The sequence below is a fragment of the Camelina sativa genome, chromosome 20 (assembly GCF_030686135.1).
Source record: "Camelina sativa cultivar CO46 ecotype springtype chromosome 20, ASM3068613v1".
Taxonomy (NCBI): domain Eukaryota; kingdom Viridiplantae; phylum Streptophyta; class Magnoliopsida; order Brassicales; family Brassicaceae; genus Camelina; species Camelina sativa.
The window spans coordinates 20,578,232-20,604,976 of record NC_141899.1 but is presented as its reverse complement, the minus strand read 5'-3'; the positions used below and the strand labels follow the sequence as shown (position 1 = coordinate 20,604,976).

The 26,745-nt window shown below is 43.4% G+C and overlaps 4 protein-coding genes and 1 pseudogene across 4 annotated transcripts in view; 3 read left to right on the top strand and 2 right to left on the bottom strand.

Annotated features, from left to right (window-relative positions):
• Positions 1-686: 686 nt before the first annotated feature.
• LOC104771281 (acetyl transferase 1) lies at positions 687-3,020 on the bottom strand. The gene is made up of 2 exons (XM_010495788.3): positions 2,297-3,020; positions 687-1,667 (listed from the first exon to the last, which is right to left on the bottom strand). The coding sequence occupies exons 1-2, from the start codon at positions 2,720-2,722 to the stop codon at positions 798-800; spliced, it is 1,296 nt and encodes a 431-aa protein (XP_010494090.2). The 5' UTR covers positions 2,723-3,020; the 3' UTR covers positions 687-797.
• A 1,387-nt stretch (positions 3,021-4,407) lies between these two features.
• On the top strand, positions 4,408-5,706 carry LOC147919209 (uncharacterized). The gene is made up of 2 exons (XM_087503894.1): positions 4,408-4,860; positions 4,975-5,706. Exons 1-2 carry the CDS (start codon positions 4,408-4,410, stop codon positions 5,704-5,706), a joined length of 1,185 nt encoding a protein of 394 aa, XP_087360020.1.
• A 3,943-nt stretch (positions 5,707-9,649) lies between these two features.
• Positions 9,650-10,768, top strand: LOC147919208 (uncharacterized). The gene is made up of 2 exons (XM_087503893.1): positions 9,650-10,162; positions 10,274-10,768. Exons 1-2 carry the CDS (start codon positions 9,650-9,652, stop codon positions 10,766-10,768), a joined length of 1,008 nt encoding a protein of 335 aa, XP_087360019.1.
• Positions 10,769-16,190: 5,422 nt separating this feature from the next.
• On the bottom strand, positions 16,191-22,837 carry LOC147919207 (uncharacterized; annotated as a pseudogene).
• Positions 22,838-25,328: 2,491 nt separating this feature from the next.
• The window catches only part of LOC147919206 (uncharacterized), a 5,061-nt gene continuing 3,644 nt past the window's right edge, over positions 25,329-26,745 (top strand). Inside the window, exon 1 of the mRNA XM_087503892.1 lies at positions 25,329-26,602. Within this exon, the coding sequence (XP_087360018.1) occupies positions 25,329-26,602 (1,274 nt within the window). The remainder of the gene's footprint in view (positions 26,603-26,745) is intronic.

Genomic DNA, 26,745 nt, shown 5'->3' with positions numbered 1-26,745 from the left:
ATATGAACTACAAAATATTAGACATACTACAACACATTCTTAATATTCCAAAAAAAATACACATAAAAATATACACTAACATAATATATAGGCATAACCTCTGTTTAATTCTAGAGAACAAAACAAATCTAGAATTTTATATTCTATCTAATAACAAATGTAATGTAATTGGGTTATAAACTTTATAAAACGTAAGAAGAAGATAAAAAATTCTAAACAAAATTCTAAATTAATTAGACAAAAGTTAATTAATTGAGAATTTGAAAACTAAATAAAATAATAATTATTATTTAAAATACAAAAATTTATAATTTAGTCCCGCGGTAATCCTAGTGCGATTGCAGTTTTAAACAGTATTAAACGTCTTGGTGACTGATTTAACGATTAAAAATATATTGTTTGCAGAAGGTTTATGCTTTTTGTATAACTATTTATTATGCTTTTTATTCATTTTTAATTAATTAATGCTTATAATTTATGAAAATATTAAATGATAATATTTAAAATATTAATTCTACATAGAGTTATGAACAATGTGTATGAAAAATGATTCATTTTTTTTTTTTTTTAATTTATATACGTAAAAACTTTCAAAATCAAGTTTTTAGGAATAGAAGAAATATATAATAGAGATATAATATTTTATTTTTTTCAAAATGTTAGCTTTGGTTTTAAAAAAAAAATCCTAATAAAAACACTCTTTTATTCCTTCTTTGTTATATCACAAACGCATTTGATAAGAACAATATTCTGATATTCATAATATATTTCCTTTTTTCAAAGAGCCTTCTTATAAACTACTTCACACCACTTAGAATAATCTTGGGCTCAAATCGAAGGATTTCTTGATCCACAAGTAACTTCGACACCTCCTCCTCCGGTAAAGTAACCGATACCACCCTCCCAAACCCTTTCTCTGGGGACGGCATCACCATAATCACCCCTTCACCACCAACGTTTCCGATCCGGTAACTCACATGCACAGGCCTAACACCGTCCTCAAACACAGCCTCGTACATCATCGGGTCTCCTTCAACAATCATATGCTCCATATTCACAATCGTCAAATCTCCACCGTACATCAGCTCTTGTTCCCCAACCCGGTTTAGATCGGACCTGATTTTCTCCACGGTTAGGTTCGTCACGTGGTCGTTTATCAAACGTGCAACATGTCCAATCCCCTGATCAGCCACGTTAGTCATCTCTAGAGATGAAAAGTTTAAAGCGTTTCCGAAGAAGCCATAAGGAAGTGGATTAGGCAAAAGCCTCCTGAAGTCCACACACATACACACTCGATCATGGCTCTTGCGCTTTACTAGAGCGACACGTGTCCAGAAAAGAGCGGCAAACACATCGAACGGTGAGGCTTTGGGGAATATTCCGTCTTCTTCGATATATTTCTTGAAGGAGGAGCTAGAGAAACGAAACGTTGCGGTGGCTGTTTTTGTTGAAATAGGCTTAGAAATGGTCGCACTGTTGGGTTTAACGGCGTCAGTATCATCAGTTAAGATGGAGGGTAGTGGTGAGAAGGATGGAGGATGGACGATACATCGACGGCGTTGGGCTTCTGTCCATGATTTTAAGAGAACAGTAAGTGTTGTTGCGTCTGCTTGCCTGTGTGGGCAGCTTAGGCCTATTGCTACTCCTCCCCCTTGAAATTCGTTAATCTGCCAAAATCGTTACAAAAAAAATATCAAGGCTGTGAACCAAATTATCCTACCCGGACCAAAAACTGAACAGTATTTACCGATATGCTATCAAGGCCGGGAAATCAATACGATTCGGGTTTTGGTCTTATATACCTAAGTCGAGATTCCAAAGTTATTGTGCTGAATAAGCCGTAACTTTATATACATATCTTTGATTGTACATAAATCTCTGTTGCAAAACCAGAACATACTTACAACATCTAAGTCATTTTATCAACACAAAAAATGACTTTTAAGATTAAAACTTACCAAATTGATGCAATTTACCAACACAAACTTTGGCCCGCAAGATCAAGAACTTACTTTGAATTTAGTCAATTTACCAAAATATACCTAAAATACTTAAAACTGAAATTTGACGTAAAAACAAAACAAATTTATAGTTTTATAATCATTCCGACACGAATTACTTATTTTATCACCCTAAATCGTACTGAAACCAGACAGAACCAAGAATACGTTTAGTTAAATGTTAAAACTGACAGAACTTTTTCAACCCAAATTTTAGAAGTTCCAAACCGAAACAAACTGATGAACTAAGAGTAAGACAAACAAACTTATACTATATGAATGATGTGTAAATGAACCTGTAGACGAAACGGTGCCCAAGTACTCGGATCTTCTGGCATATCTTCCCAAGCCGTTAAATCACTTTCATCATGTCCATCGGCTGATCTTAGCCATTCATCAATACCCACACAGACTTTGGCTTTCAAGGTTCGAAGTCCGGCGTCGTTACACTTCACCTCCAAGATCCCGTCTGGGGTTTTAGCGACCCGACCAACAACGGGCGGGTACATAGAGAGGAGCTCAGACAACGAGATCCGGACGGAGTCGAGGTCAAAGGACCCGAACGGACTACGAGGGTAGTAAACGATGACGTGGAGAGTATGTGGACTCATGGCGTTGTCTAAAGCGGTAAACGGGTGTACCCGAGCAGATCTTGATGGCTTGCTGGATACCGCAGTTAGCATTGACTTGACTTCGACCCGGTTCTCTCGGGCGATACCCATTTTTATTTAGAAAAAGTTAGACAAAACTAAAAGAGACTCTGAATATTGGTCTGAGTGTTTCTATGAGAAATTTAGAAACACGTCTTATATATAAAGAAAACCAAAGATGAACATTTCAGTTTACTAGAATATAAAGATCTTTACGTGATACAGGGAAGAGAATAATGTGTAAAGTTTGTTGAGGTTGCATTGATCATTTATGGAGGGGATGATAAGTGCTGGTGCCTGCTAGTAGTTGTACTTGTACCTTGTTATCCAATAGAAACTCACCTCACCATTAATGTATATACAAAAAGTCAAAAACTATGAAAAATGAAAGTCACCGATGGATTTAATGGGTTCTCATAACGCAGTGGGCCTCACAAATATAGGTGGAACATAGGAGCGGTTCTATTCATGACGACTGACGAGGATGTGTTAGGTGCCCCATGATATTATGACATTGAAAAGTTATTACTTGAAATCCAATGCTTGTCGTGGGCAATCCTATAGCCCCTTTCCTCAAAAATTACTTCGTGATGCTCGGATTTACATCGTCTTGATTTCCTTCGGATCATCTCCTTCAAAACCCATTTCTGAGCACTATATCTCATCTTGTTCGGTTTCTCCCAGCTCCCTACGAGTTCTCTAATCTCCCTAGCACCTCGGTCCTTATAAGCTCCGCCATCCCTGTTGTACCCACGATTCGCCATCTCGGATAAACAGGCAAAAGGCCTGGGCCGGGCACATTACACGGGTTAAGGATGCAGCTCGGGACGGCCCATCAGGCCCGTAGAAAAAAAGAGAGCGGAGAGGTGACATATCAGTTAGCTCGCAGCTCGAGCTCGGTCAAAGATTCCCGCATTCAAGTGTATTAATTAGGACGCAGAAATCATGTAAAATTAATTACCCAATTAATGCGTAATTAATTTGTCTGTATAAATATGTAAGGGGGGAGTCATTTGAAAGGATGGAACAATTTTTTCTTGAAGCAATACAATACAAATTCTAGTACTCAAACACTCACAATTCAGTTCGGAACTTTAAACGGTGTCAAGCTCCTCCACACTTGAATCACTTCGGAAGGAGAGAATTTATTTCAGTTCTCACATTTGGCGCTAGAAGGAGGGGAGTTGTCACCTAACTCTTGCTAGTTCCGACTTCGCAACCGAACCCATTTCATCCAACCACCGCTATGGCTACCGATTCTTCCAATCAGGTAACTCTGGAGGCTATCCAGAAACTGTTGCATGACTTGTCTGAGAAGTCCAATCGCCAGCAAGCAGCCTCGGCCGCTCTTACCGAGCGTTTTGATAGCTTGGAGGGTCAGGTCTCCACCCGTCTGGAGGCAATCACTGCGTCGCTAACCGACCTCTCAGCCTCTCACCATGCATATGCCGATCGGGTCGATCTCCTATCTTCGATCAAAACCCTCGCCGACGCGCTCTGGACTTTAGCGGCGTCATTCCGCCTCTCACCACGCAGCCTGCAGCAGCAAACTCCACCCCGGGGAATACCTTCCCACCCCAGCTGAGTGCTCAAGCAGCACCTCCGCCGGTCGGCGATAGTCATACTCCGGGGCAGCTCGACGTGGCCGGATCCTCCGATGCCCAAGTTCGTTTTCCTCCCCCGTGGGCGGAAACACTTCGACTCCTGGTTACGTCACCAATCCCGAGATCTTCCGCATGCAGAGCAAAATCCGAGACATGCGGTCCGTGATGCACAGTGCAACCACCTCGGCTCCGGATATTTTCCGTGTGATCGAGGAGTCTAAGCGAACTCCTTTCTCCGACCAAGTAGCCCGAGTTCGCATCAAAGATACTGGCAAAGTTAAGTTCTCGAGCTACGAGGGAAAAGGAGACCCGACCAATCATCTCAAGACCTTCTTGTTAACAGCTAGCCGCGTGGACCTCGAGCCTCATGAAGTAGACGCAGGGTACTGCAAGTTGTTCGCAGAAACATTTTGCGGACTGGTCCTACTTTGGTTTGCATCTTTAGCAGCCGGATCCATAAACAACTTCACCGAGCTGTCGACCTCATTTGTTAAGCAGTATTCTAGCTTAATAGAAACCGTAGTGACAGATTCTCAGCTTTGGAACTTGAGCCAGAATGTCGGGGAATCTCTCCGGTCTTATATAACGAAGTTTAAGGAAATCCAGGTTCAGATTCCATGACTCTTGGACTCAACTGCTTTGGCTGCGCTAAAAAATGGCCTCTAGCATGAGTCTCGCTTCCGTGAAGAATTATCCGTAAATCGGTTCCCAACCATTCAGGACGCCTTACACCGGGCTTCGAACTGGATAATCGCTGAGGAAGATAAGGCTGCAGCCGCACTAAAGCATAAAGTTCCATCTGCGGGCAAACCCCGGTTCGAAACACCCGCTAAAAAGACTTCGCCTGCGACTCCGAAGTCCGGACTTGGCACATTCGCAGTCAATCAATCTCCCAAGAAGAATTCTCCAAAGAGTTCGCCATCTAAACCGCCATTTTCACCACGTTCCAAGAGTGGAGTACTCCCAAGTGACAAATGGGTCCGAGATGAGGACACGTACTGCAAGCTCCACAAAACCAATAGCCACTCCACTCGTGACTGCAAGAAGCTGATGCACCTTCTCGCAGAAAAGTACATGGCCGGAGAGATGCCAAACGTAACAATCAAGGATTTGGAGCAGAAAACAACCCCCGAGGTGGACGAAGACGCTCCACCTTCGAAAAAACCGAAACAAACTGAAGGGAGCGTAGCCCCCAAGAAAAGAATAGACGTCATAATAGAGAAATCGCGCCTCTTTCGAAACTCCATCACTGCGATCAAAAACCATCAGCGGAAGCTCGCGAGCCCTCAGCCGAAGCGAGCTAAAGTCACAGTAAGCGATCTACCTGAAGTTACTTTCTCCGAAAAGGAAACTGAGGAGCTGGACACTCCGCACGACGACGCACTCATCATATCACTTGACGTGGCGAACCATGAAGTGTGCCGAATCTTAATCGATACTGGGAGTTCGTGAAACAACCCGACCTTTTTTATTTAACAATTAAATACAATGTAAACAATTATGCAGCCTATACTACTAAATTAAACCAACCCAAACCACAACTCCTCATTAAACCAATAACAAGCAGTACACACAGCGGAAACATACCAACCATACAAAACCATTACAACATCAATACAATAACAATCCTAAGCATACTATCCATTAACCTAGCATATCTCTATCCAAGGTTCCAACAACATATCCAACAATCCAATAGCACACAAACGAGACCCTAGATCATCCTCCTCCTCATCGCCATGATTCCACAACACAAACCTGCACACCACAAACAACAATTGAGATGCGTAAGTATTATCACAAATACTTAGTGAGGCAATCCTCCCATCTACTAGGCTATACACACAAGCAACTGAGAAACCAATGCTTAACAAATGACAACCAAACACAAGCAAACCAGTAAAAATCACGAAACAAGCAACTTGGTGTCGACCGACACCAGAGAGTGTCGATCGACACTGGCCAAACATGGTGTCGACCGACACCTAACTGGTGTCGATCGACACTCCCTTTGCAGACGCGAACTGCACAAATCCGAACGACGAACCTCCGTTTCAATCCGCCTACAATCTGTCCCAAACTCTCCCAAAAGCCTCAGGAACCTATAATAACCATAACACAACCACCACAAGCAAGAACAACACCACAAAACACAACAAATCAAGCAAACAAAGGATTCTCAGGCTTAGATAAGCCATTGTCATGCACTCACCTTATCAACTGATTATAACAACCAATACAACCAGTTGAGACCCTCCTAACGTCTGAAACAGCCCAGAAACGGCCTACAACAAGCCACACAACCAAAAACGACTTATAGCAAAACTGGACAGAAACATCAGAAAAGAACAGTCTCAAAGACGAAACCATAAAATGACAACCAACCGTTAAATAACAAATCGCTCCGGTGAAAAGCTATCCCTAGACGTCACGAAGCTTCCCACAAAATGTCAGCACGATCAGGAACCAGACGAGACCACGATCTCAATTACAATCCCCGATGGTTCCAATTCACGTCTGAGAAAACATGACTCACGAAACTGCCAATAACTCATCGAGTTTAAATCTAAAACTACTTCTGTAAAAAGGGGAATGACGATGAAAGACTTGGGAATAAACCTACCAAATTTCATTACCTTGAGAACGATTTGATATGCCGAAACTGTTTCCTCCCAAACCCTAACGATTCTGCTCTTTCTCCTTTAATCTCCTTCACACCACAATAGGCTCTCTCCTCTCTCTCTCTATCTCTGCAAACGGCGACAAGACACCCTAAAACCCTTAATTTGTCGCTTCTCCACTTATATACTCAGTTTAGATAACTAAACCAAACCAACCAAACCAAAATCGCGAATTAAAACAAACCCGACGAACCCAGAAATAGTGGTGTCGATCGATGCCACAAGGGTGTCGATCGACACTCCTACCAAAACCGCATAATCCGGTTCGCGGATGTTACAGTTCGGTGTATTTGATTTTCCTCGAGACGCTTGCTCGGATGGGTATCGGGAGAGAGAACATCGTAGGACCACCCTCACCTTTGGTCTTGTTCACCAGCAAGACATCGATGTCGTTGGGCACAATCACACTACCGGTGTCCACTCAAGGAGTTGTAAAAATGGTGGAGTTCACGGTCTTCGACCGACCTACGGCCTATAACGTAATTCTGGGAACCCCTTGGCTTTACCAGATGAAGGCAGTGGCCTCCACGTACCATCAGTGCATCAATATCCGACCCCACAAGGAGATCGAGAGATTCTAGGAAGCCAAAGGTTGGCGAGGATCTGCTATCTCGCGAGTCACAAGCTCCTGGTTCAATAGCAACCACAGCTCGAGGTCCCGAAGAATCCAGTTTGGAAGCAATTAAAAGGCGACCTCACTGAGTCCATTTTTATCAATGATAAGTTTTCAAATCAGGAAATCAAGATCGGAATGGGATTGGATAGCGAGCTCTGCGCCAGTCTGATAACCTTTCTGAAGGAAAATATGACCACCTTTGCGTGGTCCGTGGACAAAATGCCCGGTATCAGTCGGTAGGTAATCTCCCACGAGATGAATGTGGACCCAACGTTCAGACCTATAAAGGAGAAGCGAAGGAAGCTGGGTCCTGAGCGAGCTGAAATTGTTAACAAAGAAGTGGAACGTTTGCTAAAGGCAGGGCAGATACGCGAAGTGAAGTATCCTGAATGGCCTCACAAACACAGTGGTAGTCAAGAAGAAGAATGGAAAATCACGAGTTTGCATCGATTTTACCGACCTGAATAAGGCGTGCCCCAAGGACAGTTTTTGACTTCCGCATATCGACAGGCTAGTTGAGTCCACTTCGGGCCACGAGCTGATGTCTTTCATGGACGCTTTCTCCGGTTACAATCAAATCCTGATGAACCCAGATCACCAGGAAAAGACCGCATTCATTACGGACCGCAAGATTTACTGTTACAAAGTGATGCCTTTCGGGTTGAAGAACGCCTGAGCAACTTACCAGAGACTTGTAAACCGAATGTTCGAGCACCAGCTCGGAAAAACTATGGAAGTTTACATTGACGACATGTTGGTGAAGTCTATGGAAGACAGCTTGCTTCGTTATCCTGAACCAGTTCGGGATGAAGCTTAACCCCACAAAATGCACCTTTGCAGTCCCATCCGGTGAGTGTCTGGGATACATCGTCACAGAAAGAGGAATTGAGGCAAACCCGAGGCAGATCAACACTTTCTTGTCTATGAGTTCTCCTAGGACTTTACGCGAAGTACAACGTCTTAACGGACGGATCGCAGCCCTCAACCGCTTCATTGATCGATCTACGGACAAGTGCCTCCCGTTCTACCGGTTGTTGAGGAAAGGGGGGAAGAACTTCCTTTGGGATGCGAATTGCGAAGAGGCTTTCTCTCAGCTGAAAGCTTATCTATCCGAACCGCCGGTCTTGGCTAAGCCCGAGCTCGGAGAGCCACTTTTCCTTTACGTAGCTGTCTCGGACAGTGCAGTAAGCGGAGTCTTGCTTCGGGAAGAAAGGGGGGAGCAGCGACCAATTTTCTATGTTAGTAAGTCGTTTACTGGGGCAGGGTCCAGATATCCTATGATGGAAAAATGGCCTTGGCGGTCGTTACTTCGGCAAGAAAACTGCGACCTTACTTTCAGTCCCCATACAATCATAATCCTAACGACGCAACCACTTCGGACGGTGTTGCATAGTCCGAGCCAGTCTGGGAGATTAGCTAAATGGTCTGTCGATTTGAGTGAATATGATATCGAGTTCCGGACTCGAACCTGTGCTAAGCGCAGGTGCTGGCAGATTTCCTGATCGAACTCCCACTAGCCTCTTCGGCCCGTGAAAATGTTGAGGCCCCATGGACATTGTATGTGGATGGAGCATCTTCCAGATCGGGAGCAGGAATAGGGGTCCGTCTCACTTCTCCTACTGGGGAAGTAATCGAGCAGTCGTTCCGTTTGGCTTTTAGTGCGTCAAACAACGAAGCCGAATATGAGTCATTCCTCGCTGGTTTGCGCCTCGCAGTAGGGATTGGTGTCCGAAAACTCCGAGCTTTCTGCGATTCGCAGCTGGTCACCAACCAGTTCTTGGGGGAGTATGAGACAAAGGACGGTCGTATGGAGGCTTATTTGTCTGCAGCTCGGGAATTAGTAACTAAGTTTGAGGATTTTGAAATCACTAAGATCCCACGAAGTGAAAACTCTGCGGCAGACGCTTTAGCAGCTTTTGCGTCCACTTCGGATCCCACAATGACAAGAATTATCCCCGTCGAAGTCATCGAGTTTCCAAGCATCCGACTGGAGAGCTCGAACGTGGTCACTTGGGCAATGAAAAAACAGTTGGCCGCTGAGGAGGCAGCTCGCAAGCAGGCTCCAGACTCTTTGCCACAGGAGTAACCAATTTCCGTCATGCCTACTCCAATGGATATACATCCGTCTCTGGTCGAGCAAGACGCAAGTCAAACTCTGGAATCACCAAGCTCGCCGGTTCACGACCAAGCTGTTATCTCGCATTCCACCTCGAGCAGTGCGAACACTAATAATTGGGGGGGAGGAGATTGGTGGAGTCCGATCTGGGCTTACTTGGAAAAAGGGGAACTCCCAGCTGATAAGTGGGCAGCCAGGAAACTCAAAATTGTCAGTGCACGGTATTGCATTCACAGCAGAGTACTCCTACGCCGAAGTGTATCTGGTCCCTATCTCACATGTGTTGCTGGTAAAGAGCCCGCGATGCTAATGCGAGCCGTTCACGACGGCCCCAATGGAAATCACTCCAGAGGACGGACGTTGGCTTTCAAGATCAAAAGGCAAGGATATTTTTGGCCTACTATGGTCACGGACTGCAAAAACTATTGTCGGACCTGTGAGAAATGTCAAAAGCATACCCCGTCAATCCATCAACCTATCGAGCTCCTGTCATCGGTGTCCGCACCTTACCCATTCATGAGGTGGTCCATGGATATCATTGGCCTTTTACATCGGGGACCAGGAGGAGTTTAGTACGTGCTCGCTCTTACTGACTATTTCTCCAAGTGGGTAGAAGCAGCGGCCTTTGCGAAAGTAACGAGTGAAGAAGTGGAGCAGTTCGTGCTTAAAAGCATAATCTATCGCTACGGTGTCCCTCATGAAATAATCACCGACAATGGTCCACAGTTCATCTCTTCGCAGTTCGAAGGATTTTGCGCGAAATGGAAGATTCGACTCAATAAGTCAACTCCCTGTTACTCGCAAGGTAACGGACAAGCCAAGGCAATGAATAAGGTCATACTGGCCAACTTGAAGAAACGGCTCGATTCTCGCAAAGGGCGCTGGCCGGACGAACTGCAGGGCGTTCTTTGGGCTATCCGAACAACACCTCGTCGGACCACTAATGAAACACCTTTTTCCCTGGTTTACGGAGTTGATGCCGTAGTCCCAGCTGACATAGAGGTTCCTGGAGTCCGTACTTCGCTAAATCCACTCCGAGCTGAGGAGAATGAGGAATTTCTACAGGATACCCTCGATACAATCAATGAGCGTCGGGACTAGGCCTTAGTTTGGATCCAGAATTATCAGAACGCAGTAGCCTGGTACTATAACTCCAAAATCCGAGGCAGGCCCTTGGCAGTTGGTGATCTAGTCCTCCGAAAGGTCTACGAGAACACCGAGGAACTCAACGCAGGGAAGCTGGGAATCAACTGGGAAGGACCATACTGAATTACTCCGAAACGGAGTTTATCAGCTCGAGGATTCTGAGGGAAAACTAGTTCCAAGGTTCTGGAACTCTTTACACCTTAAACTCTTTTACAGTTAAGTATATTTGTATCGAACTACGTTTAGCTTGATCCTGATAAGGGTACGTAGGCAGCCCATTTCGGGTCTAGTTATCCATATTAATAAAATTTAAAGTTTTCTTAAACTTATTTATTAATAATGGTTCAAAAAAAAAAAAAAAAAAAAAAAAAAAAGACGCCGAAGTCTGACTTCGCACATATCATTTTTAAGCCGAGGTCCATCCTCGCAAATCCTAAACCGAAGTTTTCACTTCGTACCCAGTTTTACTTGTCAAATTAAAGTAGTTCTCTAAATCGAAGTATTCACTTCGTACTCAGCTTCATTTATCAAACTAAAAGTTGAGGTTCAATTTTACCCTTAAACCGAAGTATTCGCTTCGTACCCAGCTTTGCTTATCAAGATTAAAGCTGAGGTTTAATTTTGCGAACTCTAACTTAAGCCGAGGTACTCGCTTTGCATTCAGCTTTTATTTATCAAATTAAAGTTGAGGTTTAATTTTGCAAGTTCTGATTAAAACCGAAATCCTCACTTCGTACGAATTCTTGCAAGTTAAAAACAAAGTTGTGTACTTTGCATTCTATCTCATTCTAAGTTAAACTAAGAGTTGTGGGAATTGAGTTCGCAGAAGGTAAAAATTCTTTGTTTCAAAATACGCGAATACGGAGTGGTCACCGCGACCAAAAAGCTTCGGAATAAGTTCAAACAAAAAACAAACGGGGGGGCAACTTTTGCCAAAACAACCCCAGGGTAAAAACTATTGAGTACGGGGAGCAGGGTCCGACGCCGCTTCGAAAAGGGCCAGTCCCATCTCTGCAAGCTCTCCTACCGACCTGGTGTTCGCCAGAAAGTCGTCCATCCCCTGATTCGACATTTGCCCGAGATTAGTGCCGGACTCGTCGATTGTAACGCTCAAAGGGTGTTCGCTGCACAAAAGATCGGGGCGTATCCGCCAAAAGGTCTGAAAATCCAGAGAGGTCGAAGTCACGGGGAGTTACCTTCGAAACCTTTTTGTCGGCCTCTTCCTCGTCGGCTTTCAGAAGTCCGAGCTCAGCTTCCATGTCTCGGATTTCTCCCCTCGAGATCTCCTCGATCAGCATCCGGTTAGCCCTGATCTCAGCGGCTCGGATCTTGGCTGGGGCCAGCTTCTCCCTCTCTTCGAAAGTGACCTTCACCTCCTCGACCAATGGACGGAGAGTTCGCCTCATTGCCTGCCTCTCTTCTCTCCGCACCCTCTCAATCTCGCAGCTGTTGCTAGCCTCGAGTAGCTGGTTGCGAAGCTCGATCTCGTGCAACCTATTCTTTGCTGCCTTCGCGTCCTCCGCCGCCTCGAAGTAAAGGTCCCCTGCCTTCTTCAGTTTGTCTCGGAGGTCCTCGTTAGCAACCCCGAGGTCCAGTACCTCTATCTCGGCTTTTTTCATCCGAGCTTAGATTTGCTCGGCTTTCGCCACGGTGCTAGCGTTCTCAGCCTCCAGCTTGGCATACTCCTTTACCTGAGCTTCCAGGTCCGCAATCCTCTCTTGGAGAAGGCTCACTTCGGAAGACGAGGGGGAGGCGAACAGCTGGTCCTCGTAGGATGCTACTGAGGAGTTAAACTCGATCATCAGCTGGAAAAGTTTAACTTGTTAAAAATGGGAAGGATGGTAACAAAATAGAGCGAATTCCGGAGTGATATTTACTACTAACCTCGCCAATCTTATCTGCGAAGCGGAAGAAGTTCACACGGTTAGTCTCGGACATATCGGTGAACGCCGGGATCCGGACTCCTGGTCGTGTGTAGCTCCTCATCAGATCAGCTGGGGAGGCAGGGGGAGCTGAGATATTTAAGCAGTGTTATTTTACTCGGTAACATTCTAAAATTTTTTCAAAGCAAAAAAAAAAAACAACACTTCGGGTTATCGTTACCTCGGGAGGAAGGACGCTATTCCTTCGAAGGCAACCTCCCAGAGGAGCCCCCGATCTCTTTCAAAGGGGGAACCTCCTTAGATCTCCTCTCCGAGGAGGGACCCCCATCTTTCGAGCCGGACCTACTTCGGTCGTCCCCCGATGAACCAGTCCGAGCTCGACTCTTCTCGCGAGAAGACGAGGAAGTCTCTAGCTCCTTCCGTTTCTTAGATGAGTCGGCGCGCTGAGAGCTGACTTCTCCGGAAGACTTCCTTGTAGATTGAGGGGGAGCTGCGATCTCCCGTGGCTCGTCACTAGAATCAGCTAGGACAATCACGGGGGATTTGGTCGGACCAGTCGAAGGTCCGGAGGTGTTTGCGAGAGGCTCGGAAGGGCCATCAAGGAACTCGGGAGTCTCGTTGATCTCAGGGACGGACGAACTAGACTTCTTGGTAGGAAGGCGAGCTTTGCCCTCAGGGCTGCAGCCATGTTTAGCTTCGCCTCCTTCTCAGCAGCCCGGCACGCTCTTTCTTCTCGATAGTTCATCTCCAAAGTGCTTATAGGGTCGGAGCAGACGAGAGAGCATCCTCTGAGCCTAACCGAGGACTCCCTAATCCTTTCATAGGAGAAAGAATCCCAAGCGATCTGTCCCTGGCTACCGAACCTCGAGAAAAACTAGGCAAACGTAGGACAGAGCAATCCGCGCTCGAAGTGATCTGAGAAGAGAATGATAAAGAGTGAGAAGCAAGAAAAGATATATATTACGGTTATACCTAACAAAGAGCACTATTCTACCAATTTTCGAAGTCCACTTTGATACGTGCGAATTCGAGAGGTGGCCAAAAGTGAGTTCGTTAACCGGGAAGAAAAAGTAAGACTTCCGCCACTTCTCGTCCTTCTCGGGTAGGTCATCAAAGACCTTCAGTCCGGAAAGCGGACTTACATAGAGCGTGCCCTTGGTGCGACCTGTCTTCACCGTGTACACTTGAAGAAAGTCGGCCAGGGATAGTTTGTAGTTAAACTCCTCTCCCAGAGTTTGAAGGCACATAAACATTCGGACGAAGTTCGGGCACATCTGGGGGAGAGCAAAGCCCAGTTCGAACATCATCTTTACGATGAGTTCGGGAGGGCAAACGACAGACCACACGCAGAGAAGAATATCTCGAACGCACAACAGTACTCTGGAGGAGGGTTCTCCGAGGATTTGTGAGCCTCCAGGAACTTGATCTCGATCTCCGGCGGAATCCCAGTGGATCCTCTAATTTCAGCTATATTCTCCGCAGAGAGAATTGACGGCTGATGGGGACCATAAACGCCCGGAATCAAAGGTTTCGCAGTTTTACCCGACAAGGATTTCGGAGGAGACATGCTTTTCGAGTAATATCAGTAAAAAGTAGAGGAAAAATGAAGAACTTTCCGGCGAAAGCAAAGAAACTAACAGAAGAGAGAGAAATCGCAGAGCAAAACGAAAAGAAAACTGAAAATTAAGAGTAGAAGGGAGAAGTCGGGTGAGTTTACCTTTATACACGGAACCGGCTAGTAATGATTACCTGGGGAAGCGAAAGGTCTTGAACCGCTATTCCTCTCTTTTATAGCTTACACGCTACCCGGTGGGCCCCAAAGCTTGTTCGGGAAGGCAAATCTCATCATTACCACGATCAAATCGTGGAGATATGGGGAATATTCAGTTTCCCGAAATTGCTCGGTTGGAGATCAGAAGTCCCCCGAACTGATCAGCTCGGGAGACTTGGGGGCAACTATTGTATCCACGATTCGCCATCTCGGATAAACAGGCAAAAGGCCTGGGCCGGGCACATTATACTGGCTAAGGATGCAGCTCGGGACGGCCCATCAGGCCCGTAGAAAAGAAGAGAGCGGAGAGGTGACATATCAGTTAGCTCGCAGCTCGAGCTCGGTCAAAGATTCCCGCATTCAAGTGTATTAATTAGGACGCATAAATCATGTAAAATTAATTACCAAATTAATGCGTAATTAATTTGTCTGTATAAATATGTAAGGGGGGAGTCATTTGAAAGGATGGAACAATTTTTTCTTGAAGTAATACAATACAAATTCTAGTACTCAAACACTCTCAATTCAGTTCGGAACTTTAAACGGTGTCAAGCTCCTCCACACTTGAACCACTTCGGAAGGAGAGAATTTATTTCAGTTCTCACAATCCCCTTTTCGAGTTGTCTTCTTGACACCTCAGGTGACACTTTTTACTCTCCTTTTGGTAAAAAGCTTTGATAAAGGATCGGAGCATGCTAGCGGAGGATCCAGGTCCAAACTTTGCCTCCAAATCTTCGCGAGCTGTCTAGCTCGGAAAACTTAAGCATTAAATGCAGACGCACGCTTTTAATTCATATTCCTTAACTTCTTTAAGTCCTGTCATCACATCTCTTTAACTTCAAGGTTCTAAAATGTGTCAGCATTTATTCATGATTAGATTGATTTATTTTAAAACTGCTAGATTATATCTTTGATAGAATAAAAGTTTATGTTATATGGTTGTTTTGATCGCACCTTATCTTTGGGTGGAAAAGAGTTCTTCTTTCAGTGGAAAGGATGTCTTCCTTAAAGCAGTAGCAATGGCTCGATTATATGCCATGGGTTAATTTAAACTGCTAAAAACCACTTGTTCAAAAGTAATAAATATCGTGTCTAATTTTTGGATAAACTCTTTTGAACACTAAAAGAAGATTTATTGGTTAAGTTGGAATAAATTACGTCTAACATATGATAAAGGAGGATTAAGTTTGAAAGACTTAAGGAGTTAAATCAGGATTTATTAACAAGGAAGCATGAAGAATTCTTTGCTCCCCGCCTGTAACGTCCCAGAACCGTCCTATGACCAGACAAGCCAACGGACAGCCACGAGACGCTACGATGGAACTGCACTTGGTCCAATCGAGAGATAGAAGCAGATAGCCATGGGACGCTATGATGGGAACTACACCGAAGTGGTTCAATCGAGGGATAGAAGCTGCCGCTTCCCATCCAGTCTTCCTTTGACACAATTCCACCCGCGACCGAGACTGCTTAGGCTTTACAACCCTCGCGTTCTGGTGGGTTGTGTTAGCCCGGACAAGGCCAAGTATCAAATTCACTTGTCATGTTTCCCAAAAATCATTTATATTACTTATAGTAAATTATTACCATCAAATAAGTTACCAAAGCAATACTTACTCGGATCCTTTCCAAAGAATACATATTAGGAAATATATAGTTGTATAAAAAAACATAAAACTTCCTATCCAGGAACCTAGTGTTTGCTCCAAGCTCTAGACTCAACCTAGGCTTCCTGCAAAACAAATATTATCATGAGTAATCTACTATTACTCAGTGAGCTGGAAACCCTTTCCTAGCATGCATTTATTTTCCCAACCCAACTACCTGATATGATCCTCCCAAAGAATCGGCACCTTCGAGTTGGTAGATAGATACACCTTGATTCTAAAGACAAGGAAGCCTCAAGAATAAGGATGGTGGAACGAATGGTTGCACAAGAGTTGCGGAAAGACTCTTGATATATCGGTTTGATCTTTCAGCCTCACACCAAAAGGATTGGATATCTCAGCCTCGCACCAAGGAGATCAGGGTTTTGACTATTGGAATCACACCAAGTAGTCAGTTTTGATTGTTGGAATCACACCAAGCAATCAGTTTTGTTCACAAAGAACAGAAGAGAATCACTCTCAAAAAGAAAAGGTTTTGATAAAAAGTTGGATATATTATTTCAATGATCTTACATGAGTTTATATAGGATAAGAAAACTTGGTAACAAATCCAAGTACTAATTATTCTTGAAACTAGAAGACAATAAAGATAGATAGTTGAATGAAGATTCAACTCTTGGTGTTTCCCTTCCCAAGGTGACTCTAGATGCATGTATCTCTAATTTTCGTCACTCTCTGACCACAAAATAAAGAGATTATTTTGGGCTTTCTTGGACTTGAATTAGGCTCAAAGTAGGCTGGACTTGATAGACATCATCCCCAATAGAATTTCCCATGCTCTCTTTGGCCATAAGCTCTTGAATAAGCCCATTAAGTGCATCCCTTAGCTTCTTAGCTTTTGCTCTAGTCATTGGTCCTTCAGGTACAAGCAATGGTTCCTCAGCTACAAGCTCCTCAGGTTCAAGCTCAGCTACATATTCCTCAAGTTCAAGCTCAGCTAGAAGCTCATCCTCCTTAGCTCCATCCATGATCACATCATCCCCCTCCTCTTGAAAAGGATTTGACCTCAAATCTGGATCATCTGCCACAAAAGGAACTAAATCAGAAACATTGAAGCTTGAACTCACATTGTACTTACCTTGAAGATCAAGTTGGTAAGCATTGTCATTAATCTTTCTTGTGATCTCAAAATGTCCATCAATTCTAGGCATGAGTTTTGACTTCCTTTCAGCTGGAAACCGTTCTTTCCTCAAGTGAACCCACACTTGGTCTCCGGGTTTGAATACCATCTTGCGCCTTCCTTTGTTAGCTTGTTTCGCATACTGCTTTGTCTTCTCCTCAATGTTGATTCTAGCTTTCTCATGGATCTGTTTGACAAGGTCAGCTTTCTTTTTCCCATCCAAGCTAGCTCTTTCACTCAAAGGTAGAGGGGTTAGATCCAATGGAGATAAAGGATTAAAACCATAAACAATTTGGAATGGAGAAAACTTAGTTGAAGAATGAACTGATTGATTGTATGCAAACTCAGCATGTGGTAAACACTCTTCCCAAGTTTTAATGTTCTTTTTGATCAAAGCTCGCAAGAGAGTAGACAAAGTTCTATTAACTACTTCAGTTTGACCATCAGTTTGTGGATGACAAGTAGTGGAGAATAGCAACTTAGTACCTAGTTTAGACCAAAGTGTTTTCCAGAAGTAACTCAAAAACTTTGTATCCCTATAAGAAACAATTGACTTAGGCACTCCATGCAAACGAACAATTTCTTTGAAGAACAATTCAGCAACATACAAAGCATTATCAGTTTTGTGACAAGGTATGAAATGCGCCATTTTAGAAAATCGATCAATGACCACAAAAACTGAATCTTTACCAGTCTTAGTTCTAGGCAAACCAATCACAAAATCCATAGAAATATCATGCCAAGGCTGAGTAGGAATAGGCAAGGGAGTGTACAAACCGTTGGGTTGTACCTTTGACTTAGATTGTTTGCAAGTGACACACCTTCCACATATCCTTTTGACGTCTCTCTTCATGTTTGGCCAATGAAAATGATCTTGCATCACCTTAAGAGTTTTTGCTATTCCAAAGTGACCCATCAATCCTCCTCCATGCGCTTCCCTAACAAGTAATTCTCGAAGAGAACAATTAGGCACACAAAAACGATTGTCATAGAAAAAGAACCCTTCATGCCTATAGTATTTGCCTGCAGCAAACTTTTCACAAGCTTTGTACACATCTTTGAAGTCAGGATCCTTCTCATACATCCCTTTAACTTGTTCGAATCCCATCAGTTTAACATCAAGAGTAGAGATTAGGACATACCTTCGGGACAAGGCATCAGCAACAACGTTTTCCTTACCTTGTTTATACTTGATGAGATAGGGAAACGTTTCAATGAACTCCACCCACCTGGCATGCCGTTTGTTGAGCTTTTGTTGACCCTTCAAATGTTTAACGGACTCATGATCAGTGTGAATCACAAACTCCTTGGGCCATAGGTAGTGTTGCCATGTTTGTAGCACTCGAACCAATGCGTACAGCTCCTTGTCATATGTGGGATAGTTCAAGGTCGCTCCTCCAAGCTTCTCACTGAAATATGAAATGGGTTTCTTGTCTTGCATCAGAACAGCTCCAATACCTACACCAGAAGCATCACACTCAATTTCAAATGTTTTAAGGAAATTAGGCAAAGTTAAGAGTGGGGCGTTTGTAAGCTTCTCTTTCAAGGACTGGAATGCTTCTTCTTGTGCTTTCTCCCATTTGAATCCAACATCCTTCTTGATGACTTCTGTAAGTGGTGCAGCTATAGTGCTAAAGTCCTTCACAAAGCGCCTATAGAATCCAGCTAGTCCATGAAAGCTCCTCACTTCTCCAACAGTCTTTGGACTTGGCCATTCTCTTATAGCTTTAACTTTCTCCTCATCAACCTTAATGCCATCTGCACTCACAACAAAACCTAGAAAGACAAGGTTATCCGTACAAAAAGTGCATTTCTTAAGATTGGCAAACAACTTTTCCTCTCTAAGAATTGTAAGAACCTCTTCTAAATGCAGAACATGTTCTTCCAGATTCTTGCTATATGAAACAAGGTTTATGTTGTGGTGGATGATGATGAATGTAAGCAATGGTGATATGAATGGAATGATGGATGGGTGTTTCAATTCCCCTTATGCTACTGCAGTACAAGAGGTATCAATCCTAAATGAGTGTTTGTGAACAGCTAAGATGTGCATATGAATCTAAGTTAAGACAAATGTAAAGATTGCTTGTCACTAACAATCCTAAGATGGAAAATGCAAAATGCAGAAAATAAACTACAAGAACCAAGAACTAAATGCAAATAAAACTGAATGATTGAAACAGTAATGAAGCAAGAACAGAAATAGAAACTACTACTAATGAACTAATGCAAGACAATCAGTGAACTAAAAGCCAAATGTATGCAACTGGAATGAAACAGGAATGAAACAAGACAATCACAAATCATAAACACAAGTTCTAGGGATGAGCTCGAGCAAGCACTCGACCGAGTGTAGGTCGAGTGGGAGGTCGAGTTGGCTAAATCCGGAAAACAGAGCAACACAATAAAAACAGAGCAATGCTAAAACCAATCAAACAACAAGCAAGCAACAGGATTAAGACTAAGATTTCAATAAACAAGGAAGGTTCTTGAGGATGGATTCATGGGATGAACTAATCATTGTGGTTATCTAACTTGGTCAACAAATCTCAAGCAAACTTTGAGCTAACCTCTAGACATATGAATCTAAGACAAGTTTCTCCCACTCTCATGGTCAAGAAACAATCAAACCTATGCAATTCTAGACTTGTTCTCACACAGTAAAGAATCTACACAAGCAGGCATTAAGCAATACATCTCAAACCAAACAAGACCTCTAATCTCTTAGCAAGCCTAATGGTAAGGTCTAGATCTAGCCTTATCTATGCTTCTTAAACATTAGTGTGATGCTAAGGAGCTTGAAATCAGATCCTAACCTCTCAGTTCAGGATCAGCATTAAGAACATCTAGCCTAGAAGAGATCTACAACAATCAAGCTTGACCAAATCACATAAACCACAAGATCAATCCTTCCTAACCCATCCTCAAGATCCTAAGCAAACTACTCACAACAAGACATGATGAAACAAATCAAAAACCCAGAAAATATTGAAACTTGCATTATTAGAAAGATGAAACAAAGATCTTCAATATTAATCAAAGGATCAAACTCAAATTCTCAATATCTTGAAAGTTATAGAACCAACAAAATATAAGAATCTAGTCTTCTTTCTTAAGAAAGTACAAGATCTAAAATGAAAATGCAAAAGGAATAAAGCTAAAAAAGGTAAAAACTAGGTTTTCAGAATATCTAAAAGCTGGACTCTTTTGGTGGCTGCAGGTATAAGGCCTTATATAGGTGGGAAGGTGGAAGCCCTAAAAATAGAAAAAGTCAAAGTAGTCAACGGCTCGGTCAACTCGACCAGTGCTCGGTCGAGTGGCTGGTCGAGCTGGCTTCTCTCGTGCAATCTCCACTCGGTCGAGTCCTCCTCAGCACACGGTCGAGTGTCTGGTCGAGTGTGCGGTCGAGTTGGGCTCTGGACCTTGTTGTTTCAGCCTTAACTCCCTTGTTTCCTTTTCATGATTGCTTCACATCTCTTCTCCATTGCTTCCATGCTCCTTAAGCTCCAAAATCACCTGTTTATGCATGAAAAGATGCAAATGCAATGCAACTAAACTCTAATGCATGATTAGTGCTAAAGCTACACAATAATGGCCTAAATGGATAGCAAAAGATGCAAAAGATGTGAATAAACTAAAGGAAAACAAGGTAAAATATATGAACATCACTATAGACTAAGATATCATCAAAGTAAACAACAACAAAGATTCCAATGAATTTTCTCAAAACATGGTTCATTAACCTCATAAAAGTGCTGGGTGCATTTGTTAGCCCAAAAGGCATAACCAACCATTCATACAACCCATGCTTAGTTTTGAAAGCAGTTTTCCATTCATCACCCTCTTTCATGCGTATTTGGTGTTATCCACTTTTGAGATCTATCTTAGAAAAGACACAAGAACCATGCAGTTCGTCAAGCATATCATCAAGCCTAGGAATAGGATGACGATACTTTACCGTGATGTTGTTGATGGCTCTACAATCAACAGACATGCGCCAACTTCCATCCTTTTTGGGCACAAGTAGGACTGGAACCGCACATGGGCTCATGCTCTCTCTAATATGTCCCTTCTCCATGAGCTCATTAACTTGTCTTTGCAACTCCAATGTCTCCACAGGATTAGTCCTATAAGCTGGTCGATTTGGAAGTGATGCACCAGGAACAAAGTCTATTTGGTGTTCAATACCACAGATAGGTGGTAATCCTTTCGGATTGTCCTCCGGGAATACATCCTTAAAATCCTGCAAAAGAAAGGTTATCTCACTCGGTAACTCCGGTGCAAGGTCAGAAAAACTCATGAGAGTCTCTTTGTAAACAAACATAATCAAAGGTTGTTTTGAAAATAAAGCTCTCTTAACCTCTCCGTTTCTCACAAAGAAATTTGAATGCCTCACGGGTTTACTACTCTCACAGGCCTTTGACTTGGTTTTTCTCAAACTCTCGCTCTCTTTTTGGTGAATTGTGTTTGTGGGGTCGCTCATGGTGTTTATTTCTCTCCTTTGCTTGAGAATCAACTGATCTTGATAGACTTCATGAGGTGTCAACGGGACCAAGATGATCTTCTTGCCTTTGAACTCAAAAGAATAACGGTTGGTGAAACCATCATGGCTTGTTCTCCGGTCAGATTGCTATGGTCTTCCCAAAAGAATATGACTTGCCTCCATAGGTAGAACATCACACAAAACCTCATCCTCATACTTCCCAATGACAATAGGAACCTTTACCTGGATACTAACCTCCATCTCACCATCATCATTAAGGCATTGCAGCTTATATGGTCTAGGATGTTTCTCCGTAGTTAGCCCAAGCTTTTTAACCATTGTTTCACTCGCCACATTAGTACAACTCCCTCCATCAATTATGAGACAACACACCTTATCTCGGACACGGCATCTTGTATGAAATAGATTCGCCCTTTGCTCATGTTCCACAATCGCAGTTTGAACACTAAGTGATCTCCTTGCCACCAATATCTCGCCTTTTGCTGGAATTTCTTCAAGTTCTTCTAGTGAATCAGAAACCACCTCTTCATTTTCTGATTCCATCTCTCCATTCTCCAAGAGAATCATGGCTCTTCTATTGGAACATTCATGCGCATAGTGTCCTCTCCCATGACACTTATAACACGTCACATCTCGAGCTCGGGTTCTGGTAGCCTTAGCTTTTTCCTTGGCAACTTGATTGGCAACAAATGGCTTTGCTTCATCCTTTGGTAGAGCAACTGACTTTTCTCCCTTCTGGTAACTTGGTTTTGGGTTAGATGAACTAGCACCATTAGTTATCCGCGTAGAACTTCTTCTCTTAAGTTGCTTTTCCACCAAAATTACTTTGTGTAACATCTCCTCAATCTCCACATAATGCTCCATCTCAGCCTATCTTGGACATCTCGGTTCAACCCACTCATGAATCTAGCCATAGTAGCTTCTCTGTCCTCAACCACATCAGCTCTTATCAAAAGAATCTCCATCTCCTGATAGTAATCCTCCACACTTCGACTTCCCTGAGTCAGTCTCCTTAGCTTTTGATGCAGATCACGATGGTAATGACCAGGAACAAATCTTCTCCTCATGATAGCCTTCATCTCAGCCCAAGTCTCAATCGGAAATTCGCCATTATGTCTTCGTGAAGTCACCAACTGATCCCACCAGCTAAGCGCATACTCACTAAACTCAACAGCCGCCACTCGCACCTTATTAATCTCAGAATAGTGTTGGTAATTGAAAACTTGCTCAACCTTCTTCTCCCACTCCAAGTAGACATCTGGATCATTCTTCCCAATGAATGGTGGAATTTTAAACTTCAGCCCTCCAATGTTATCACCATTTCTTTCTCTACCTTCTCTCACACGTCTAGGTCTCCTTCGGCTTCCTTGAGATGAATTTCCACTACGACTGTAGTAATCTTCAGCTGCTACACCTCTTAACTCATCTCCTACTCTCCTCTGTTGATTAGGCAAGTTTTGTGGTTGCCTTTGTTGTGCTTCTGCTTGAACTTCGTCCAACCTCTCATAGACTGCATTCATCTCAACCCTCATCATTTTTCACATCTCTCCCAACAAAGCTTCCATCTGGACATTTCAAAGTCTCCCGGGTTCATCCTCCTCATGGTTGCTACTTTCTCCGTCAGCCATATTAAAAGAACCTGCAAAATGAACAAACTCGTTAAAAGTAAAAGTTCCTCACAAGTGTTTACTCTCAAGTGTTTTGCTCACAAGTGTTTACTCTCAACTCTCAAAGTGTGTTCAAGTGACTCTCAAAGGTTCTAATAGAACATAAACCAATCAAACCCAATGTGTTTTCCAAAGCACCCAAAACAGATTCAACACAATGAGATCCCAAAATGGACAAGAAAAGAATTGGAAACAAATAATTTGAAAAGTTAGAACGAAATAGAATAAAATAGAATGGATTCTTTTTTTTTTTTTTTTCTCTTCTTCTTCTTTTTTTTTTTTTTTTTTTCTCTTCTTCTTCTTTTTTTAAAAAAAAACTGAATACGAAATTAGATAAATAAAGATGAAAAAAGATAGAATATGAAAAGATAGAGGATGAAAAGAAAGAAGATGAAAAGATAGAAAGAAGATGAAAATATAGAAAAGAGAGAAGATGAAAAACAGAAAGGTAATTAAGGAAAGGGCGATCGCAAGGGTGATTCTAGGGTTTTCTCGCGTCTCTTCCACGTTAGGTTTCGAGTGACGGCCGCCGCCGGTGTGCCTTCATGTCGGAGCCAGCCTCATCGGTCTCTCCTCCGGGAGATGACTCCTCTACTCCAACAAAGCAAAAGTCCTATGCCATTGTAGTCTCTAAGCGTCCTCTGTTGAAGAAACATGATTTTGATATTAGTTTGATTGATGGTGTACGAACAATAACGGTTCCTGAGGTGGTTCTAAAGGATTCAGTTCCTCTGTGGGATGATTTTTTGGTGGGAAGATTCCCTTCAGCAGCTCCCCATGTCGCTTAGATCCATGTTATAGTCAACAAGATCTGGCCGTTGGGTGATAAGTCCATTCGTATTGATGTATATGAGAACTCTGAAACTTCGGTTCGGTTTCGGATACGTGATGAGTCTACACGATCGAGGGTTCTACGTAGAGGTATGTGGAACATTGCGGGTGTGCCTATGATGCTGACTAAATGGTCTCCTCTCCCTGAAGATGCTCAGCCGGTGATAACATCAATGCCTTTGTGGGTAACTTTGAGGAATGTCCCTCACTCTATGTTTTCATGGGAGGGACTTCGTTTCTTAACAAGCCCGATAGGTAATCCTATCCGACTTCACCCTGAAACTGAGCTTTGTAGTAAGTTTGATGACGCCAAGGTTTTTGTGGATGTAAACCTAACGAGTGCTCTGCCTAGTTCTTTTCGGTTCAAGTTATCAAAAGAGGAGGATACGATAGTGGAGTTTTCTTATCAGTGGCTCCCGCCTCGATGTTCTCGCTGTGAAAAATGGGGACATTCGGATGAGGGTTGTGTGGCTGTTCCAGTGTCACCTAAGAAAGTTTCAGCGGCTGAAATTGAGGAGGGGGAGATTGTGGTTCCGCCGGTGCAAACCGGTGCATCTCAGCTACCTCCTCCTCCAGTTCAACAGGTTCCACCACCACAGGCTTCCACATGTGATGTTTTGATTCAAAAACCTGCAGTCGTTGGTTCTCCCACTAAACAGACAGATGAGGAGAAATCCGGTTGGTCAGTAGTTTCTCCAGGTAAAGGGTCTAAGAGTTCGGAGAAAGTCATTAGTCAGCCTGATTTAGGACCTGGTACGACTCGAGTGTCTTCTCGGTACTCTGTTCTTGGGGATGTGGGTGAATCCTCGGAGGGTGTAGCAGAATCAGATCCAGGGCAGACTGTCTCTAAAGAGTTGGTTTCCTCAGGCAATGCTGCGGATAGTCGAGGGGATGGTACAAAGCTGGTTACTAGTGTTGATACCACCACTCGCATTTCTTTACCTCGTCAAAGAAAGAGTTCAAATAAGTCCTCCACGGAGTCTTCTTCTCAGCAGACTAAGGGATCTACCCTTGGCATCTCGACCAAGAAGAACTCCAGGAAGCATCATTAATGTCGGTTTTTTTCTGGAACATGCGAGGTTTCAAAAAATCTAAAAAACATTCTATTGTTCGTGATTGGGTGCAAGCTGAATCATTACAGTTTGGATACTTACTTGAAACGCGTGTCCAGGAAAACAATGCTCCTCGGATTCTCTCCTCAGTTTTCCGGGGTTGGTCATCAATAACAAATTATGAATTTAACAGTCTTGGTAGGATTTGGGTAGTTTGGCGGGAGGACGTCCGAGTTACCCCTGTTTTCAAGAGTGGACAGATCGTTACATGTTCCATTCTCATGCCTGGCGATTCCCAGGAGTTTTTTGTATCTTTTGTATATGCATCAAATTTCGCTGATGAACGTAAGGAGTTATGGGGTGATGTTAAATACCATTACGATTCACCTTTATTTGCGAATAAACCTTGGCTACTTATTGGGGACTTCAATGAGATTCTTGATGGCGAGGAACATTCTAACTACGAAAACTCTCCCACTGTAACTGGTGGAATGCGGGATTTTCAAGATGTGGTTCGTTATTGTGCCCTCGAGGATATGGCTTATCATGGTCCTCTGTTTACTTGGGGTAATAAGAGGGATGAAGGGCCAGTTCACAAGAAGTTGGATTGTGTTTTGGTTAGTGAGGCATGGAGTCGAAGCTTTGCTGATGCATATGGTGTTTTTGAAGCGGGTGGGTGCTCAGATCACCTTCGGTGTAGGTTTACTGTGGGGCATCAAGTTTGCAGACCACGAGGACCGTTTAAGTTTTCAAATGCTATTCTGTCTTTCCCAGACTTCTTACCCACGGTACAGGATTTTTGGGACAGTACTGCGAGTCTCTACCATTCCACCTCTCCTATGTTCCTTTTTGCCAAGAAGCTTAAGGCTCTCAAGCCTCTCTTGCGTTCTTTGAGCCGTCAGAATCTTAGTCAAATTTTAGAGCAGGTGACGACTGCTCACACTATTCTTTGTGATAAGCAAACCATCAACCTCACTAACCCTACCGCAGCTTCCATGGAGGCTGAGAAGGAGGCGTTTAGGCATTGGGATCATGTGTCTGATCTGGAGGAGAATTTTCTACACCAGAGATCAAAGCTGCACTGGATGTTAGTTGGAGATAAGAACAATAAATTCTTCCATAAAGCAGTCTCTTCTCGGCAAGCTCTTAATGCTATTCGGGAAATCACATGTTCCGATGGTTCAATAGTTAAAACTCAGGCTGAAATCAAAACAGAGGCGGTAAGGTTTTTTGAGGAGTTTCTCACACATTCACCACCTGATTATGAAGGGCTAACTGTGGACCAGCTTCAGAGGTTGGTTCCTTTTTGTTGCTCGGCTGCGGAACAGGAGGGGTTGTTGAAGCATGTTTCTGCAAAGGAAATCCGGACAACACTTTTTAAAATGGCAGGGAGTAAAGCTCCAGGCCCTGATGGTTACACTGCTGAATTTTTCAAGA